The sequence below is a fragment of the Chinchilla lanigera genome, unplaced genomic scaffold (genome assembly GCF_000276665.1).
Source record: "Chinchilla lanigera isolate Chin_1 unplaced genomic scaffold, ChiLan1.0 scaffold00053, whole genome shotgun sequence".
In the NCBI taxonomy this organism is placed as follows: Eukaryota; Metazoa; Chordata; class Mammalia; order Rodentia; family Chinchillidae; genus Chinchilla; species Chinchilla lanigera.
Window position 1 is genome coordinate 13,314,890 of NW_004955454.1, and position 18,936 is coordinate 13,333,825.

An 18,936-nucleotide genomic window follows, 5' to 3' on the forward strand; every position below is an offset into this window, starting at 1 on the left:
GTGTGAATACTGAGGGTTCAACCCCAACTACCACCAAAAATATAAAAATTAAAAATTAGAAGGCATAACTAAAGCATAGCATGAAAACATTTTAGTACTTTTTATTAAGTACCTCTTTTCTTTTTCTTTTTTTTATCTTTTTGAGGCAGGGTCTTGCTATGTAGTTCAGGCTGGTCTTGAACTCACTTCGTAGCCCAGGCTGGCCTCGAACTTGCAATGATCCTCCTGCCTCAGCCTCCCGAGTGCTGGGATTACAGGTGTGCACCACCACGCCCAGCTAGTACCTCTTTTCATAATGATTTTAACCTTTAAAATTAATTTCAGTCAGCTTTCTGCATTAAAATGTTTTGAAAGTCACTTATTATGCCAGGACTTCTGCTACAAACTGCTTTTCAAAACAAACTATAGTGGGGCTGGGGATTTAGCTCAGCGGCAAAGCGCCTGCCTGGCAAGCGCAAGGTCGTGAGTTCGGTTCCCGGTACCGGAGAAAAACCAAAAAAAAAAAAAACAAAACAAACTATAGTAAACACACTCATAATAATAAAAATGATCCAGCATGCAAAGCAAACATAAGAGTGCTAGCTGGACAAGATAAGTTTGCGTTAAAAAAAAAGGTGACTGAACTGAGTTTTTTTATATAATAAATACGTATTAGACTTAATCCTTACATAATATCTAGGACCAAAGTCCCAAACTATATTTGTAGCAGAGAATTGTCTGGCTTAAACCACCCCTAACCCTACGGGTACTAGGGCTAGAACACAGCACTTCCATAGCACTTTTTATTTTTGCTTTATGGAAAAAAGATAAAACAAAATTTCATAAACAAGAAAATGGAAGAATATTAATAGTTAATACATTGCAGATTGTTGTCTTTAGTTACCCAGAGTAAAAGATATGAGCATGAAAACTTCTCCAATCAGTATCAGCACAAACCTTTCTTTTCTATGAACTAACAGACACTAATAGTACACCTAACTTGCATTTTTTCTCCCTTTTCCCTTCCTTCTTTTCCCCTTTCCCCTACCCTAGTTCCTTTTTCATTTTAAATAATTTCTTCCCATTTCACACTTGTTTTTTTTTTGATCTTCCAGTCTTGAACTCCTAACGACCCTCCTGCCTCAGCCTCCCCAAGTGCTGGGATTACAGGCCTGCGCCACCACACCTGCCCCCATTTTTAGTATCTATTATACATTTTAGACCTTATTTACCCTTTTATTTTCTCACACTAGGGAGACAATACAATGTTTACACGTGTGAATCTGATTTATTTCACCTATGAGTATATGGTCTTAAGCAGTATCATTTTCCTATAAAAATCTCATGTTTATCCTTCTTTATGGCTGAGTAGTACTCCACTGTATAAGAAGACCACATCTTTTTTATCCATTCCTCAGCTGATGAGCATTTGGGTCATTTTTGAGATTTAGCTATTACTAATTGTGCTGCTATAAACATGGGTGCACATATTATCACTGTGGTATGATGTTTTTAATTCTTCTGGGAAGGAAGATACCCAGAAGGGGAAAAGCTGGGTCATATGGAACTTTTAATCCTAGCTTTCTGAGGAATCTCTACACTGATTTCCCCAGTGGTTGCACCCGTTTGCACACCTGCCAATAGTGAAGCAGGGTTCCTTTTTCCCTACAGCTCTTCCAGCATTTGTTATTGGTTGACTTTTTTTTTTTTTTTTTTCCATCTTTTTGAGACAGGGTCTTGCTGGGTAGTTAAGGCTGGCCTTGAGCTCACTTTGTAGCCCCGGCTGACGAACTAGTAATGATCCTCCTGCCTCAGCCTCCGGAGTGCTGGGATTATGGGTGTGCGCCACCACGCCCAGCCAGTTGATTTCTTGATGACAGCCATTCTTTCTAGAATTCTTTCCTACTGTAAGAACCTGAAAGAGTAAATAAGATCCAAAACACACAACAGATATTGTGGAACTTGCATCTCTCAAATGACCAGTGATGTTGAACATTTTTCCATATATTTATTTCCTGTTTGTATTTCTTTATCTGAGAAGTACATATTCATCTCAGATGCCCACTTTTGGATTGGGCCTTTGAATTTGGGGGAATTGAGATTTTTCAATTCTTTGTATGTTCTAGATTTTTCCCACTCTGTGGGTTGTCTTTTCACTGTTGATGATTTCTTTTGATGTATCTTTTTATTTTTAAGACAAGGTCTGCTAAATTTTTAAACTTCCAGATTGGATTTGAATGTACAGTCCTTTTGCTTCAGCCTCCCAGAGTGCTAGGACTGCAGGCACATGATACTACACCTACCTTCAACTCACTTCTAATTCTCACAAAATGTTTTAAACTATATGAATAATTCAAAATGAGCAATAAAAGCCAGGCATGGTGGTGCACGCGTATAATCCCAGCACCCAGGTGGCTGAGGCAGGAGGATCGTCGGGAGTTTGAGGCCAGCCTGGGCTACACAGTAAGTTCAAGTCCAGCCTGGACTACAAAGTGGGACCCTGTCTCAAAAAATCCAAAGCCAAAACAAAACAAAAAAATAAAATGAGCAATAAACTGAAAACTCTAAGAGTAACTAAAAAAAAACCAAACTCGTATACAGACTTCACAATGACAGAAATAATAAGCACTTCTGGAACACTGACAGGTGCTTTACAGTATCCTGTCTCCCTGTTACAACCCGCAACGCACTACTTACACTTAATATCTGAGGCGATTACAGTTCAGGGGTGGTGAGGAGCTGGTCAGTTATGGTAAGGCAGTCCAAATCAGCTTGTACGCCTCCAAAGCCTTATTCCTACCACGGGAGCCTCCCAACCCCACACTCCTCGCATCTCCAATCTACACATTAATAACAATGGTCTTGGAGGGGCCGGGGGATATAGCTCAGTGGCACAAATGTCTGCCTAGCAAGCACAGGGTCCTGAGTTCCATTCCCAGTACCAAAGAAAGACTTAAAAATGTTCTTGGGATTGATATACAATCCTTCTCCCAATGTTGTATTTGTAGCTCACAAATCACTCAAGAATGAATTATTTAGATAACATTCATTTTCCAGAATCAAAATCCAATAAAGCAGTAACAAGCACGCACAGGCTGTTCAGGAGTGTGAGAGACGAAACGAGCCAGGGCTGTGCTGCCCGCCTGTAACCCCAGGCTCTGAGACGTGGAGGCAGAAGACTGCAAGCGCAGGTCTCGTTTGGGCAGCTCAGCAACTTAACGGACCCTCTCTCAAAAGCTAAGAAGGGAGTTCACAGCAGCGCAGTTTGCCATAGCTGGATCTTGGAAACAACCCAAATGCCCATCCACCGGGGAATGGATAACAAAGATGTGGTATTTTCATACAGCAGAGTACTACTGAGCCATAAAGATAAACTCTAGACTTTTATAGGTGAATGGGTGCAACTCAGGACCACACCCATGAGTGAAATAAACCAGACCTGCATGTGCAAACACCGTATTGTCTTCCTACTGTAAGAACCTGAAGGAGTAAGTAAGATCCAAAACACACAACAGATATTGTGAAAAGGGAAAGAAACTGCTCAAAAGGAAAGAATAAGTGGGACGAGGGAAAGGAGAAAAGAAGGGAAAATACATACACATATATATTTATATATTTATACACACAAGATAGCTAAGATAACGGTACTACTAATTTCTATTAGTTCACTAAAAGGAACAGTCAGTGCTGATATTGTCTGATCAATTTTGCATGCCTATGTCTGGTAATCTGAGCAACTACTTTGAAGATAACAGTAAGTAATTCAACAACCATTACTGATTTCCTCTCATCTTGTTTTGAAATTCAGTATTATTTTTGTTTTTCTATTCTCTTTAAAAAAAAATTAAAAGAGGGCTGTGGATGTAGCTCAATGCTAAGGCCCTGGAGTCAATCCCATGGGTAGAGTGGAAACAATTTAATGAACTATAGTATATATAGGAATGTGTCATGCAAACTAAGCATTGAAGATTCTCTTCTGCACCAAAACATGTATGGTGGTTGGTAACATGAAATTAACTATTTCTAGCACCATACTTTATTACAAGTAGTTAATCAGGGGCTTCTAGAATACTGGACAGTGTGAGTGCATGTATATGACTTAAACATCTAGGTAGAGGGCTATTTTACTACAAACAAGTATATGAAGAGCCAAAAGGGGCCATACCTTCCATCGATTCCCACACTCGTTACAGACCACGAAGGTCGTCATGGGCTCATCGGCACTCCGCGTCTGCACCTGCGGAAGAGCAAGTCCGACACGTCACCTCCACAGCGTCACCACAGCACCCGACCTGAGTGAGAGCACTCTGCGGAGCGGCGCCGTCAGCACTGCGGGGTGAGCCAGCGAGACACGCGGGGCTCTGAACAAGCGCACACGGGCTAGGCGACGTCAGAAGCATGCAAGTCAGAACTTCGTTTCTCCTTTTTTTTTTTCCTGGTACCAGGAATCGAACTCACAACCTCGCACTTGCCAGACAGGCGCTGTGCTGCTGAGCTAAATCCCCAGCCCCTAGAACTTCATTTCTCTAAATCCTGTCTTGTCATTCATGTTTAATTTATGCCAGATAAGCAGAAAACTAATACTCTAAAGCCATCCATTAAATTATACTTTTGGAAATGGCTAACAAATATGAAAAATATTCCTCAGAAAGAAACACAGATGTACAAGTTTAAACATGTTAATATTCTCTTAAAAATTTGCAAAGATGTAAAAAAAGAACATTTTATTTTGACATATGTAACTACCATCATCTTTCTAAAATGAAACAATAAGGTAAGAGCTTTAAATATCCATTTTTCTATAACCTAGAAACCTGGTATGTGATCTTCTCTAAGACGGTAATGAAAATCTGTAACAAGGACATTTGAAGAATTCTGTAATAGCACAAATACTGGAAGAACTTAAATACACAATAAGGAAATAATGAACTAAATTGAGTACATCCCTTTGAATATTACGTAGCTATTCATACATTTACAACAGGAGGACAATACATTTTAACTAGTAAGGGAAAAGAAGTATATAATATAGTTTTGGCTTTAGTTACTGCAACTATATTTAGAAAAAACTTTACGAAGTAATACAGACACTAAGATATTGGTAATTATTTTCTCCAGATGGCAGCTGAATGGAGGATTTTAACTCTGTTAAAGAGCAGGAGGTGCGGCTCAGAGGAACTTCCCACGGTAGCACGCACGAGGCTCTGGGTTCGATCCCCAGCACCCAGTCCCTCCCCAAAGCCTGCTCATGTTGTCATGTATTTGCTATAGGCAGGAACTGCGTTGCTTACGCAGTTCACGGATCATCTGATCCAGCAATTCTTCTGCGAGATACACAACCAAAAGAAATGAAGTGGAGTTCAAGGAGGGTTTGTGGGCTCAAATACACTGCAGAATCACAGCCAAAAGGAGGAGCAACCCAAGTGTCCAACGGATGAATGCACACCAAGTGTGGTATGTACAACAACATCCCATCCAGCTGTTAACAGGAAGGACACGCTGACACACGCTGACACCGCGGCCAACCTGAGACACTACGCTGAGTGAATCAAGCCAGTCACAGAAAGGCAAGTACTTATGACCCCACTTTTCTGAAGCACCCAGAGTAGTCAAGTCGGAGACAGAGAGCAGGATGATGGGTGGCAGGGGCTGAGGGAGGAGAGGGGAGGGTGGAGCTCCTGGGGTCTGTTTTGGGCCTGTTTTGTTTTATAGTACTGGGGCTGAACCCAGGGAGTGCTGAACTCCAGCTTTATTTTTATTTTTTGGACAGAAGGTCTCACTAAATCGCCCGTGGTGGCCTCTAATTTGCAACTCTCCTGCCTCAGTCTCCTGACCAGCTGGGATTACAGGAGTGTGCCACCATGAGTTACTGTTTAACAGGTTCGGAGTTTTGGTTTTGCAAACAGAGAAACACCGCGGTGATGGGATGAACACAACTGTAAATGTCCTACTGCTGAGCTTTGAAGTGACTGACACAGTACACTTTCGGTCATGGGTATGTCATCATAACTAAAATTTTGTAAAAGAATTAAGGAGAAGCTCATGCCTGTAATGCCAGCTTCTGGGAGGCTGAGGCAGAAGGATCACTGTAAGTTTGAGTCTAGCCTGGGCTACATACTGAGTTCAAAATGAACTATATAACAAGACCCTGTTTCCAAAAAGAAAGGAAGGGGGGCCCCCAGCGCACGGGGAGCCTGGGGCGGGGAGCGCCGGTCTTTGGACCGGCGGCTCACTCCCGGCCTCATAGTTCCCCGGAAGAAGGGCTTCCAGCGCACAGGGATCCACGGGTGGGGAGCGCCGGTCTTTCAGCTGGCTAGCTTACTGTCTTGTAGCTCCCGGAGGGAGGGCCCCCAGCGCATGGGGAGCCATCGGCGGTGAGCGCTGTTGCGCGCTGGCCCTTAGGCCGGCTGCCGCCACTCAACTGAGATCTATTATGACACAGAGAAACAGTGACACAATTGGCCCACCATGCACCGACTGCAGTTGCCCACCCACGGATGTGTGTGAATCATTCAAACTTTGAACAACCCCTGGGAATACATGCCATACAACGGGCCACTCTTGCTCCTGCCATTGAGAACCGGGAAGGTCCAGAGCCAGCGGAGGAGCAGCTGCTGAACAAGGACTCAGAGAACATGAGAACGCAGACTAAGTCCACGGAGTTAGAGGTTCAGTGGACTCGGGTCACGAGAGCTGCTCGGAAGCTGTAAACCAGGAGGACCTTGCACAATACCTGCAGAGACTCATTGGAAGCCATTCTTCCCCTGACAGTACAGGCTGTGGTGGAGCTCCGGAGAAGTCTGCAGCAGGATTCCTGCTGCCTGTGCTGACAGTTGGGGAGAGGACACTAACTGGTTGTGGGGTCCCAATGCGATGGGTGGCTGGAGAGAAAACGCTACAAAAAATGGCTTTGGCCCCAGACGGCTCACTTGATTTTTGACAACCCTTAGGCTGTAACTACTTGTTAGATCCTTCTTGTGTATCTCTGTCTTCCTGAGAATCCACTTTGAAGATACCACCATGTATTACAGCAGTCATTGATATTTTCCTACTGATCTATCCATAACTCTCTAATGTTTGTATTGTTCCTATCCTATTTCATAAATGGATCCATGTTTGTTATTATGTGTTTCCTACAACAACCATTGAGAATTATTGAGTGATTATTCAGTAGGTCACTCAAGTATAGTTCTATTTATATTCTTTAGAAGCCACTTTGAAGATACCTAAGTATAGTACAACAATTGATAATCTCCTACCTCTTTTGTCTGTAACTCACTATCATTTGTCTATTTGTTTTCCTGAGAAACTATCTTATAGATAACAATATGTAAAACAATAACCATTGATAATTTCCTACCACTTTGTCTGTAATTTGGTAAGCCCCTCCTATTATTATGTTATCCTTCTTTTACTCTTTAAAATAAAAAAAAAGGAAGGAAGGAAAGAAAAGAAAAAAAGAAAGAAAGAAAGATAGAAAGAAAAGAAAAGAAAAGAAAAGAAAAGAAAAAAGAAAGGCAAGGCAAGGCAAGGAACGGAAAGGAAGAAAGAAAAAGAAAGAAAGAAAGAAAGAAGGAAAGAAAGAAAGAAAGAAAGAAAGAAAGAAAGAAAGAAAGAAAGAAAGAAAGAAAGAAAGAGAGAGAGAGAGACCAGGCACAGTGGCAAATATACATGTGATTTCAGCTACGCATTGATCCAAGACCAGAGGATTTTGCTTTGACTTAGAAGCTAAAAGCCAGCATGGACAGCAGAGCAAACCCTCATCTGCAATATGTATGTAGAGACAAGACACACATACACCCATATACATATATAACTCAGTAAGGACAAAAGCTAATACAATTTTTAAAGATTGATGCATGATTACTGACTTCTCAACTTCTCCACAGGTAAGACTTACTTAGACCAAGTGTCTGAATGAAGAGAAGCTTCTCTAACCCATAAAGTCACGAGAGTTAGACTCCTAACTTACAGCACGAGCCGAAGTACTCACAACGCCGCACCTTGAGTACATTTCAGTTCAGTGGGGATGGAGAGATCTCAGCTCACCACCACTTCAAAGATCAGAAACTTCACAGCTTGTGAACTATCAACATGACTTTTTATTCAACTAAAGCCCAAAGAAAGGTAAATGAGCACCATTCTCAAAATAACACCTTCTAGCCAGGTGTGGTGGTGCACACCTGTAATCCCAGCATTCAGGAGGCTGAGGCAGGAGGATCAGCCTAGGCTACAAAGTGAGCTCAAGGCCAGCCTGAACTGCATAACAAGCCCTGTCTCAAAAAGACCAAAAAAACTCCAAACAAACAAAAAAATAAAAGCAAAAGGAAACTTCTGCTTATTTCAGAGGCCTTCACATAAGACAGTCCTTCTACAAGTCTTTATATAAATTCACTACTGCTTTCTGGAGCCCTAAAAATAGATACACAGCAACTTTTCTTCACTGGGAAAAGTTTAATCTCTTAGTGTTTCCATGGTAACGTAGAGTCACAGTTCCCTATATTAATTATTTCCATGACAATCTGGGAAGACTTTTTAAAAATCTGAAGATGCACCAGGCATGATGGTGCACACCTATAATCCCAGCAATCAGGAGGCTGAGGCAGGAGGATTGCCACAAGTTCAAGGCAGACTACATAGTGAGTTCAAGGCCAGCTTGGATTACATAGCAAGACCCTGTCTCAAAAAACACAAAACAAGATTAAAAAAAAATCTAAAAATGCATTACCTTCTAGACTAGGTTCTAGGTTCTTTCTCTTAAAAGAAACAAAGTTGACGTGTATTTTTCATCTTAGCTGTTTGTAGTCTAATATAACTATATTACTTCTACTTGGCTGAGATTTTTCTAGCTGATTGAAAGAAAATACTGTATGCAAACTCAAAATTTTCTGAAACCACTTCCACCATATGTTGATACTTTTCAGTATTAATACTTCCACAAAATGAAACACTAAAGTACCAGACTTAAAACTCTTACAAAATAAAGACTTCAAAAAGGTAAAGGGCTTTAAACAAGGTTAAATCAAGCGTATCTGAGGATGGAGTACTATATGCCTGTAAAAAGTAAAAGGCAGAAATTCACACTACATTCTACCACGTATCACGAACTGTAACAAATGAAACATACTGTGCTCTTTAAGGGAGGAAGTTTTGCGTTTAGCAGATTGGAAGAATAGTACAAAAACTCTTGTGGGGCAAATACAATGAAGACTGTAATAAGCATTTTTACAGACATGTACAACCAAAAAACTGTAACATGATTTTCTCCAGCTGTTCAAGAACGCAAAGTCAATCATGTTATATACGCACAGGAAAGTCACCAATGCGTGACAAAAACGAGCAGGTATCTGGAAGCCAGGCAGCCTGCAGCACCGCCCGCTGTGTGGGCAAGTGCTGTGTGAGCAAGCGGAGAACTTTCTCCACATCATATACGCCTACAAACTAAAAGGGACTTCGGCCTTAAAGTTTACAAACTAACCAGTTACCAACTGCTTATGAGCACTGAGAAAACATGGTTATTTCTACTATCGCCTACATTTTATCAATTCTATATTTGGGAGGCATTTTATTTTTTTTACAGAACTACACTGTCATCACATTGAACCACATTGAACAAAGCTAACCATGTCTTGGTACTATGTAATGTTTAGTGCACATTTATGTTTTCCTGTTAACGTACTTTCTTTGTATCAGGATCTAGTCTACACACTATCCTTAGTTTGGTCTATGCATGTGGAAGAAACCAGTTTTCAATCCCACTTTAACTGCTATAGCTTTTTCAGAAACTGTTTTCATGAAGACATAGCTACATCTACTTATTTTCATTAACTGAAATCGGTATTAAGAATATCACACAAAGTACTAGTAATTATCTTTGTTACTTGTTTGAAACAACAGAAGCTGCAGACATTTGGGGCAGGGTAAGACAGGGTCTCACTACACAGTTCAGGCTGTCCTTGAATTCACTATGCAACTAAGGCTGGCCGCGAGATGTCACAATCCCCCTGCCTCTGCCTCCTGCATGCGGGGGCTGCAGGCATGCGCCACCGCGGCTGGCAGGAGTTGAAAACATTCCTCATGTGAAAACAAGCACGTGTAAGCAGTCACAAACCTGCGTGTAAGTGCAATTCTTCTTTTTACATTTGCCACAGGTGAACAGGTCAGTCTGGGTTCCTCCCGTCTTGGCCATCTGATGCTCTCTGATGGCTTCTTTGGTCAAGTTTTTCCGCATCTCTTTGAGCTCATCACTGGCCATTTCCTATGAGAGGCAGCAGTATCACAGTCGTAAGTACGTATCTCCGTCCTGCACCCTCAATGCTTTTATGCTGTTAACATTAATACAATTAAATCAGCTTTAAAAACCTTCAATTATTTTTTCCTCAGAGTCCTTGTAAGAATTTGCCTTCTTTAACTATTTCCTCAAATATTCACTAAGTTTGTGTTCACTCGCTGATGAACTCAACAGATAAAAGGCAAATGGAGAATTTTTAACGAGGACACCACCACTGAAGCCCACAGACACACATGCTAGAAGGAGAGACCAAGACATCGGTGCCTCCTGACGTGAGACAGCTGAAGGAAGCAGCGCCGCTTATCAAGTATTTACGCAGGAGAAGTTCACTGTAACAGCCCTACAGCACTGGTTTCCAGGGTAGAGAAAGCAGAAAGGATAGGAAAATTTAGTAACGCCATAAAGAAACACAAATGCATACTGTGAGACAAAGAATAATTTCATAATATGGGATTCAAAACTGGTTTCTTCAATAGTCATTGACCAAACTAAGGGTGATGTGTGGACCCGATCCTGATACAAAGTAAATATACAAACAGGAAAACATGAGTATGAACTAGACATTACATAATACCAAGAAATTGTTAGCTTTGTTGAATGTGATGACAGTATAGTTCTACAAGAAAGAATATTTTTAAATGTCTCCTAAATATATAAGGTAAAAGGATATAATGTATGTGATTTGCTTAAAAATAAATTAAAGAAAAAAGGTAACAGATTTAAAAAATGACAGCCTGACATGGTGGCGCACGCCTGCAATCCCAGCACTTGGGCTGCTGAGGCAGGAGAATCGTTGTGAGCTCCAGACCAGCCTGGGCTACAAAGTGAGCTCAAGGCCAGCCTGAACTGCATAGTGAGACCCTGTCTCCAAAAGACAACAAAAAAAAAGTCCTCCTGCCTTCGCCTCCTGAGTAGCTGGGATTACAACATGCACCACCACACAGAGCTTTGCAAGTTTTATTAGCGATGTAGAAAGACAAATTCACTACAGCCGCTGTGTATTAATAGCAATGACTACAAATAGTAAGCTACGAATTTCATGTTTTCCATCATTCCATATGTAAACTTAAGGAACAATCCGTAACGTACAACCAATCCTAACAGTGTTCAACCATGGAAAGAGCCTTAGAGTACAAAGTCTATCTGCAGTTAGGAAATCACAATCCTACATGAATTCATAAAAAGTGAAACATTTTTGGTTTTAGATAGTGATTTAATGTATTACACAAAGAACATTAAAACAGCTACACTAGGGGTACACCATTTATGTTAATACTCAGTACCCTTAATATTTATATAAATTAAATATAACAGAATTAAATACAAATCAGAGTTAAATATTCTGATAAACAGAACAGCTAGTTGGAATTTATTATATATGCAGTATTTATTTAGCACTTTCATAATCTAAGTAAGTTTTACATTTGACATCATGGAATTACATCACAGAAACTTCACATAAAGTTATGCTCACCTCTGCCGTCATTCTAGCAAATAAGTCAGGAGGAATATTCCCACACAATACATTTTTCCTTAAATTTGGGTTCTTCGCATCTTTAAGATTTGATATCCTACTTCGTACTCTATTTTTGTATTTCATGTCTGTATTCCTTATTTCTTGATATATAGGTACTTGGTCATTAAGGAAAATAAATTATGAAGATAAGATCACTTTTCTTCTGCTCAGCCAAATAAGAATTCTGAAACTTTTAAGCAGTTCACAAAAATTGTTTCCAATTTAAATTAAGTTAAAAACAAGACAGGTGTCAGATTCTCTCATTTGTAACTGGCAAATAATAGTGTCAGTACTTTTATGCTCTGGGTGAGTATTGCTTTCTTCTCAATGTTTAATGCTAGCAACATGCAAAATCAACAGTTTTTTTAAACACAGTTACTCAGAGCCAGGGATACAGCTCAGCGGCGCAAGCGCCTGCCTGGCAAGTGTAAGATTCCCAGTACCAAATAAAAAGAAAAATTAAAAATTAAAAATTAAAAAAAAAATGCAGTGACTCAATCCAGTGAACTTACTTTTGAAAAGGAGTTTGAATTACACAGCCTTTTTTTCTTTTCTGATACAAGGAACTGAACTCAGGACCTTGCGCTTGCCAGGCAGGCACTTGTGCCACTGAGCTATATCCCCAGCCCAAATTATACAGCCCTAACTTGCCCAAACCTGCATTTCAAGGGTCCCAAGTCTCCAGAGCCATCGCCCCACAGTCTTACAGGGTGCTTCCAAGAGGAAACCGTTCACAGGCCCCCAAAGTCCGCCTCTTCTCCCAACTCAGCAAGCAGGAAGTTTAGCAGGTTTTTCTCCACAGGGCAGGCCTCAGCGGACACAGCTCTGGACAGCAGCACGTGACACTGTCACCCGGACAGTCCGTTCTTCTCCCCATAGGCAGGATCTGTTTCCCAGAGCCCTTTCTACGGTACCCAGCAAGGACACGCTTCCCTCTAGGACAGTGCTATGGCAAGCATGCTACAGTTAGCCTTTATCACTGAGAGCTCTAAGAGGTTCACCAGCACTGCTCCAGGGTAATGTGCACCCCGCTGAGGCACCCCGTTGAGAAATCTTCACTGATGTGTGTGTTTCCCCCGCCCTTTTGGCACTACTTAAATTCGGATGCTACATTCTCAAATTTCAAGGCAAAAAAATAAAAATGCCAACACAACTGTTATTTACTTTTGAGTGATAAGAAGAAACAAAATAAACTGACATGAATATTCTTTTCCTTCTTGATAAAAATAAAATCAAAGGAGAAATTAAAAAAATAAACCTTTAAATTATACATCAAAAGAAACAACTTTAAACTGGGCGTAGTGGGGCACGCCTGTAACCCCAGCACTCGGGAGGCTGAGGCAGGAGGATCATTGTGAGTTCGAGACCAGCCTGGGCTACAAAGTGAGCTCAAGGCCAGCCTGAACTACATAGCGAGACCCTGTCTCAAAAAGATTAAAAAAAAAAAAAAAGAAAAAAAAGAAAACGCTTTATAATTAACTAGCCTACTTCAAACAATTATGATCATGAGCGCAAAAGGATATCTTCTTCAATCTGAGATCCTAGTTCCTCCTCATCAGCTCCAATGGCAATGTAGTCATCTAAAAATAGGCATAAAAACCAAGTTATGGTAACGCAGTAGAAGTGCAGCACCAGGTAAGGTAACACTGCGCTCCTACTTCTTCAACCCCATTTGCAACACACAAAGAACCCTTTCCATTTAGTCTGAATCTGCTCCTACCACCCGCTAGGCTGCTCCTCTAGGAAACCACTCATTTCATCTGCCAAACACACACGTGGATATCCTCAGAAGACTCCTACACAAATACTCAAAAGGACAGAAGGAATAAACAGAAACTAGAGAGAAAAAGAAAAAATATATATAAAGAGACAGTGAAGAAATCAAAGAAAGAGCAGTGTAAGGAGAAAAGTAGGTCAAACTAGCTATGGTTCAGCAAAATAAAAAAGTATGAATCTGTAAGGCATGTACTCATGCATATGAAACTTCTTTTCTAAATTTAAATTGCACATATTTATGGAATAGCACGCTATGTTTCAGTATATATGGAACTTTTTTAAAGCCAAAATTTCACATACTAAGACTAGACACCTTCAAATTAAAGATTCCATTAAAAAATCAAGACTGCTTTTCGACTTAAAAAAATGGAAGAGAATTAAGAATACAAAATTTACCTACCATATGCCACACTAACTTTTAACAATCTATTCTGTTGACTCTCAATGTGAAGACAGGGTAAGTAACATGCACAATTAAATGCAGGGGAATGAGAGTTGTGGGGGAGAGTTTGCATTACTATGAACCAGGGAAAGAAGCCGTATTAAAGGAGTCAACTTCCTGCAATTACACAGTAATGATCAGATGCCCTGGTAATAAGTAACAAACCCCCTCTTTTCTCTCAACATCACAGGCCACGAGCAGCAACAATTCCCTGTGCTGCACAGAGACTGGGGCAGCTACGATGCTTGGACAGCAGTAACCTGGAGGTGCAGGCGGCAGGGGCCGCGGAAGGGCTGAGAGACGAACACACGACACACACCCAACTCACCTCCTGTCCGGAGAGCTGCAGCGAGCATCTCCCGACACTTCAACCGCACGGAGTCGGCCGTGCTTGGCGCACGGGGAAACGACGACACGTAGGTGTCGCGGGCGTTGGTCTCCTCCCTCCTGCTGCTGACGTTGCCACTGGAACTACTGACATGGTCGCCAACAGACCAAAGAAAACAATGAACCTCAGGAAGGTGGTTTCAAACTGACATGACTTCCATGCTAAAAGCAACTTTTTGCCTAAATCAATTAGTGTTTCAGTGACTCTTAAATAAGGAAAAAAAATTACTGCAAATAGATTAAGAACAAGTTTTATGCCTGACAAGCGTGAGGTCATGAGTTCAATTCCTGATACAAAAAAAAAAAAAAAAAAGAACAAGTTTCATGTCTGTTTTAAAACACGAGATATTGGGGCTGGGGATTTAGCTCAGAGGCAAAGCGCCTGCCTGGCAAGTGCAAGGTCGTGAGTTCAGTTCCCGGTACCGGAGAAAAAAACCAAAAAAAAAAAAAAAAAAAAAACAAAATAAAACACGAGATATTTTACCTTGATCATTTTAATCATTAAACAGTATTTTAATAGAGAAAATACACATTATACTTCATTACAATACATAAAAGGCACAGATCTTGGTTTGAGGAAAAGATTGAAAGGATGACACCAGAAAACATGGCAATGCCACAAAAACTAGAGGGGAAAAAAAACTGGGAAGCCCTATTTGAACTCGATGACAGACGTCTAACAAGACAAATGCTCTCCAGGGGAGAGCCAGGTGCACTGAGAAGTCCAACAACTGTGAAAACGTCTCATTTCCCCAAAAACATCAATTTAACGTGGATATCAGGGCACTTTGTGATTTTCCAGTGAATCTAGTAATTTCAGTTGTTTCTGATTAACTTCTTATATTGGACTGTTACCAAAATAGCTTCATTCCAAAACACTCTTCTGATGAGTTTCAATTAAATTTTATTTCAAGTGTCCTTAAACTCACTGTGATCCTCCTGCCTCAGCCTCTGGACTGCTGGGATTACAGGTATGCGCCACCAGGCCCAGCTCAATTAAATTTTATCACATTAAAGGTATCTGCCCTCAGTCTTTTCAAAGACTGATTCAAATGTTCCCCTTCCACAGATTTAACCTGCTACACTTGCTGTAAGGGTATGCACCCTTGCTACTCTCCAAAGCATACCTATTGTTAAAACTTGGAGAACAGATTTCTGGGGACAAAGTCAACTGTGGCTTCTAACTTTCGTCACTTCTTCCTAAAACCTTCTTTTACGTCCCCCTGTATTAACAAAATAATGTCTACACACAGGTTTGCAAACAGCTTTTCATACACTTTCCTCTACTATACATTTCTCAAGAGGTAAAATTGGATATAGCTGTCAGTAATAAATGAACAAATCAATGTTTTGCAAATCTACTTCTTAAATACTTTAACAGCATCTGCTGCTCTGCTGCTGAAGTCATACGCCTAGCTCAACTACCAGAAAGTGCCCAGGTGGACTGATGGACCCTTTCCTGACTTCACTACTGTGGGCCCCTTGTCTCTTACATTCTGCTGCTTCTGCCTAACCGTTTAAACATAGAACCATCTCGGCTTCTTCCACCCAAAATGTCAATCCGCGCTCAGTCACAAGTCATTTAGATCTAACCTTCATCATTCTTTACAATGCACCTGACTTATGTCTCCAAGCCTCTTTTATCTCCATGTGTATGTGTGCAGTGTGTGTGTGTGTGTGTGTGTGTGTGTGTGTGTGTGTAGACAGGGTATATGACTAAACCTTAGGTATAGAAAACTGATGAAAACATGTTAAGAATTTTCTTCCTTCATTATATATTTAAAACATTTGGGGGCTGGGGATTTAGCTCAGCAGCACAGCGCCTGCCTGGCAAGCACAAGGTCATGAGTTCGGTTCCCAGTGCCAGAAAAAACTGGCCCCCCCCAAAAAAATAAGATAAAATAAAATAAAATATTTGCCATTATTTTATATTTTCAAGGCATTAAACCAGTGACCCTGAACGTAAAATAGTTAAAAGCCATTTAAAAATATCATTAAGTTTTGGCCTACACTTTTGAAAAGTATCAAGGTCAGGAAAGACAGCAATGGTCTAAGAAACTATTAAAGGAAACCGAACAGGTAAAAGTAACTAAATGCAATATATGGTCCTAGACGACAATTTAAAAAAACATTTTTCCTTTGCAATACATGTTATTTTGAGAACTATAAAAATATGAATGAAGTCTGTGATTAAAGCATTATATCAATGTTAATTTCCTGATACTGACAGCTGTACTGTAGTTGTGTTTTCAAGGCATTAAACCAGTGACCCTGAATATGAAATAGTTAAAAGCACATTTAAAAATTCATTAAGTTTTGGCCTACACTTTTTAGTGAGAAAACAGACTTCTTAGGAAACATGAATTGATGTACAGTATTTAAAGTATAAAGGGAATAATGTCTGCATTCTTATTTAGTTCAAAAATAAAATTCATTCATATGGAAACACACGTAAGTATGTAATAGGAACAACTGGGTAAGAACTTATAAAAATACTTTGCAGCAGTAAAGGCACACCCAAGTTTATAGAGGCAAAGTTTGTAATAGCTAAATCTTGGAAACAGCTCAAATGCCATCAATCGATGAATAAAGATATACTTTTTTATACAATGGGGTACTACTCAGCCATAAAAAAGATAAACTTGAGATACTGCTAGGTAAATGGATGCACCTTGAGACCATACTCTCAAGTGAAATAAATCAGACACAAGTGTAAATACCACATTATTTCTCTGATGTGAGAAACTGACAGGGTAAATAAGGACCAAAATATATAACAGATATTGTGAAACAGGAAGAAAATGTTCAAATGGGAAGGGAACAAGGGAGGTGGGAGAGGGAAAGGAGGGAAAAGGAAAAAAAGAGCAAAGGAAAAAATGGAAACAAAACCTTTCGTACATAAGGAGGGGAAGAGGTGTTGAAGGGAGGACAGAGGAAAGGGGAAAAATTAAGGTATGTCATGTACAAGTACAAATTCCCTATGGTGAATGTCATCATTACAAATACCTAAAATGTACCAATGAACTTAATTAATTTTTTTTAAAAAAATGCTGGACATGGTGCTGCATACTTATAATCCCAGCACTCAGGAGGCTGCAAGAGGATCACTGTGAGTTCGAGGCCAGCCTGGCCTAAAAGTGAGCTCAAAGCCAGCCTGAACTGCATAGTGAGACCCTGTCTCTAAAAGACCAAAAAAAAAAGGAAAACGAAGTAGGAAAGAAAAAAATTCTTTGTACTATTTTTGAAATTTTCTTTTTTTTAATTTTTGAAATTTTCCAAAAGTATAAAATTATCTCAGAATAAAAAAATTGCACACGTTTTATGAACAATTGCTGCTAACTCTACCTCTGGCTTACCTATCCGTTCTGGGGCAGGGACCAACGGACCTAAACATGCTAGGCAAGTGCTTTCTCACCGAGCCACACCCCAGCCTGCTGGCCTACCTCTTCTTAACACCAAGTATAGTCAGCACTAATACTATGCAAAATGACAGTGTATGCGCTAAAAGAAGGATGATTACGTGATCAATTTTGGCAAAGGACTGAGAAAGTTAAAACAGGTAGTAGCCTTAATGTCCTAAATACCTCTAAGATCTTAAGTGGGGTTATGTAGCAGTCTAAAGTTCAGGGCAGGCCGGGAGTGGTGGTGCATACATATAATCCTAGCAATCCAGAGGCTGAAGCAGGAGGACTGCCCCAAGTTCAAGGCCAGCTGGGCTACACGGTGAATTCAAGACCAGCCTAAACTGCACAATGAGACCCTGTCTCAAAGAGGAGGGGGAGGAGTAGGGAGGGAGAAGGTAGGTAAGTTAGTTCAGGGACAAAAAAAAAGAGTTTTGATTTGAAGTTACTGTTGCAAAGCAGAGCTTGTAAAACCTGGGTGACTCCTAACTACCTGAGAAACTTAAAAACGGAATTCTGGGCTACCACCAGGGTTCCTGACTCAGTAGTTCCAGGGTAAGGCCCAGGGGTCAGCCTCCTTGCTCTTCTAGAGACTAGAGTTTGAGAATGATTGTTACAAGGCAGCATCAATTGTTAAAACTTCCAAGCTTCCCAAGAATGAAGGAAGTGGTTATAAATACTTATTACACATATCCATGACGGCAACACGTAGGTACTGCAGAGTTCATGGTATGTGTTAGCAAAGAATAAACGCAGAGGCCTCATACTGTTAGACAGCTGAGTTGGCAGAAATATCTCAGGCAGGCAGACAGGACAGGCTCTCCAGGGAGTCAGGGCGTGAGGACACAGTCACCTGTGGGCGGAGGCGCACTGGTAGGAGGCCAGGCCACAGGACAGGGTGAGTGACGACACCTACTTCCCAGGGCAAACAGCGGTGACGGACGGTCTACACAGGCATCAGCCGTGGGGTGGGGACCAGGCCTTCCCCCGCCCCTCCCAGGGAAGGGCCTTGTCTTCCCATGCACACTTGCTATAGGACCTGCTTCCCCACTGGGTCAGTACTACCTAAGCAGCTACACTTGTAATCTCACCAACCGTATTCTGTCACACCTTACACCCACCTTGTGATTTTGCTCTATATAAG

The 18,936-nt window shown here is 40.9% G+C and overlaps 1 protein-coding gene across 2 annotated transcripts in view; it reads right to left on the bottom strand.

The window, feature by feature from the left end:
• Tcea1 (transcription elongation factor A (SII), 1) overlaps nucleotides 1-18,936 on the bottom strand; it is a gene marked incomplete at its 5' end in the record, with an annotated part of 34,306 nt that overhangs the window by 2,067 nt on the left and 13,303 nt on the right. The window contains 5 exon segments of one of the 2 annotated variants that reach the window (XM_013520184.1): nucleotides 4,145-4,216; nucleotides 10,091-10,237; nucleotides 11,745-11,899; nucleotides 13,310-13,366; nucleotides 14,333-14,475. In XM_013520184.1, the coding sequence (XP_013375638.1) occupies nucleotides 4,145-4,216; nucleotides 10,091-10,237; nucleotides 11,745-11,899; nucleotides 13,310-13,366; nucleotides 14,333-14,475 (574 nt within the window). 2 annotated transcript variants of the gene reach the window in all.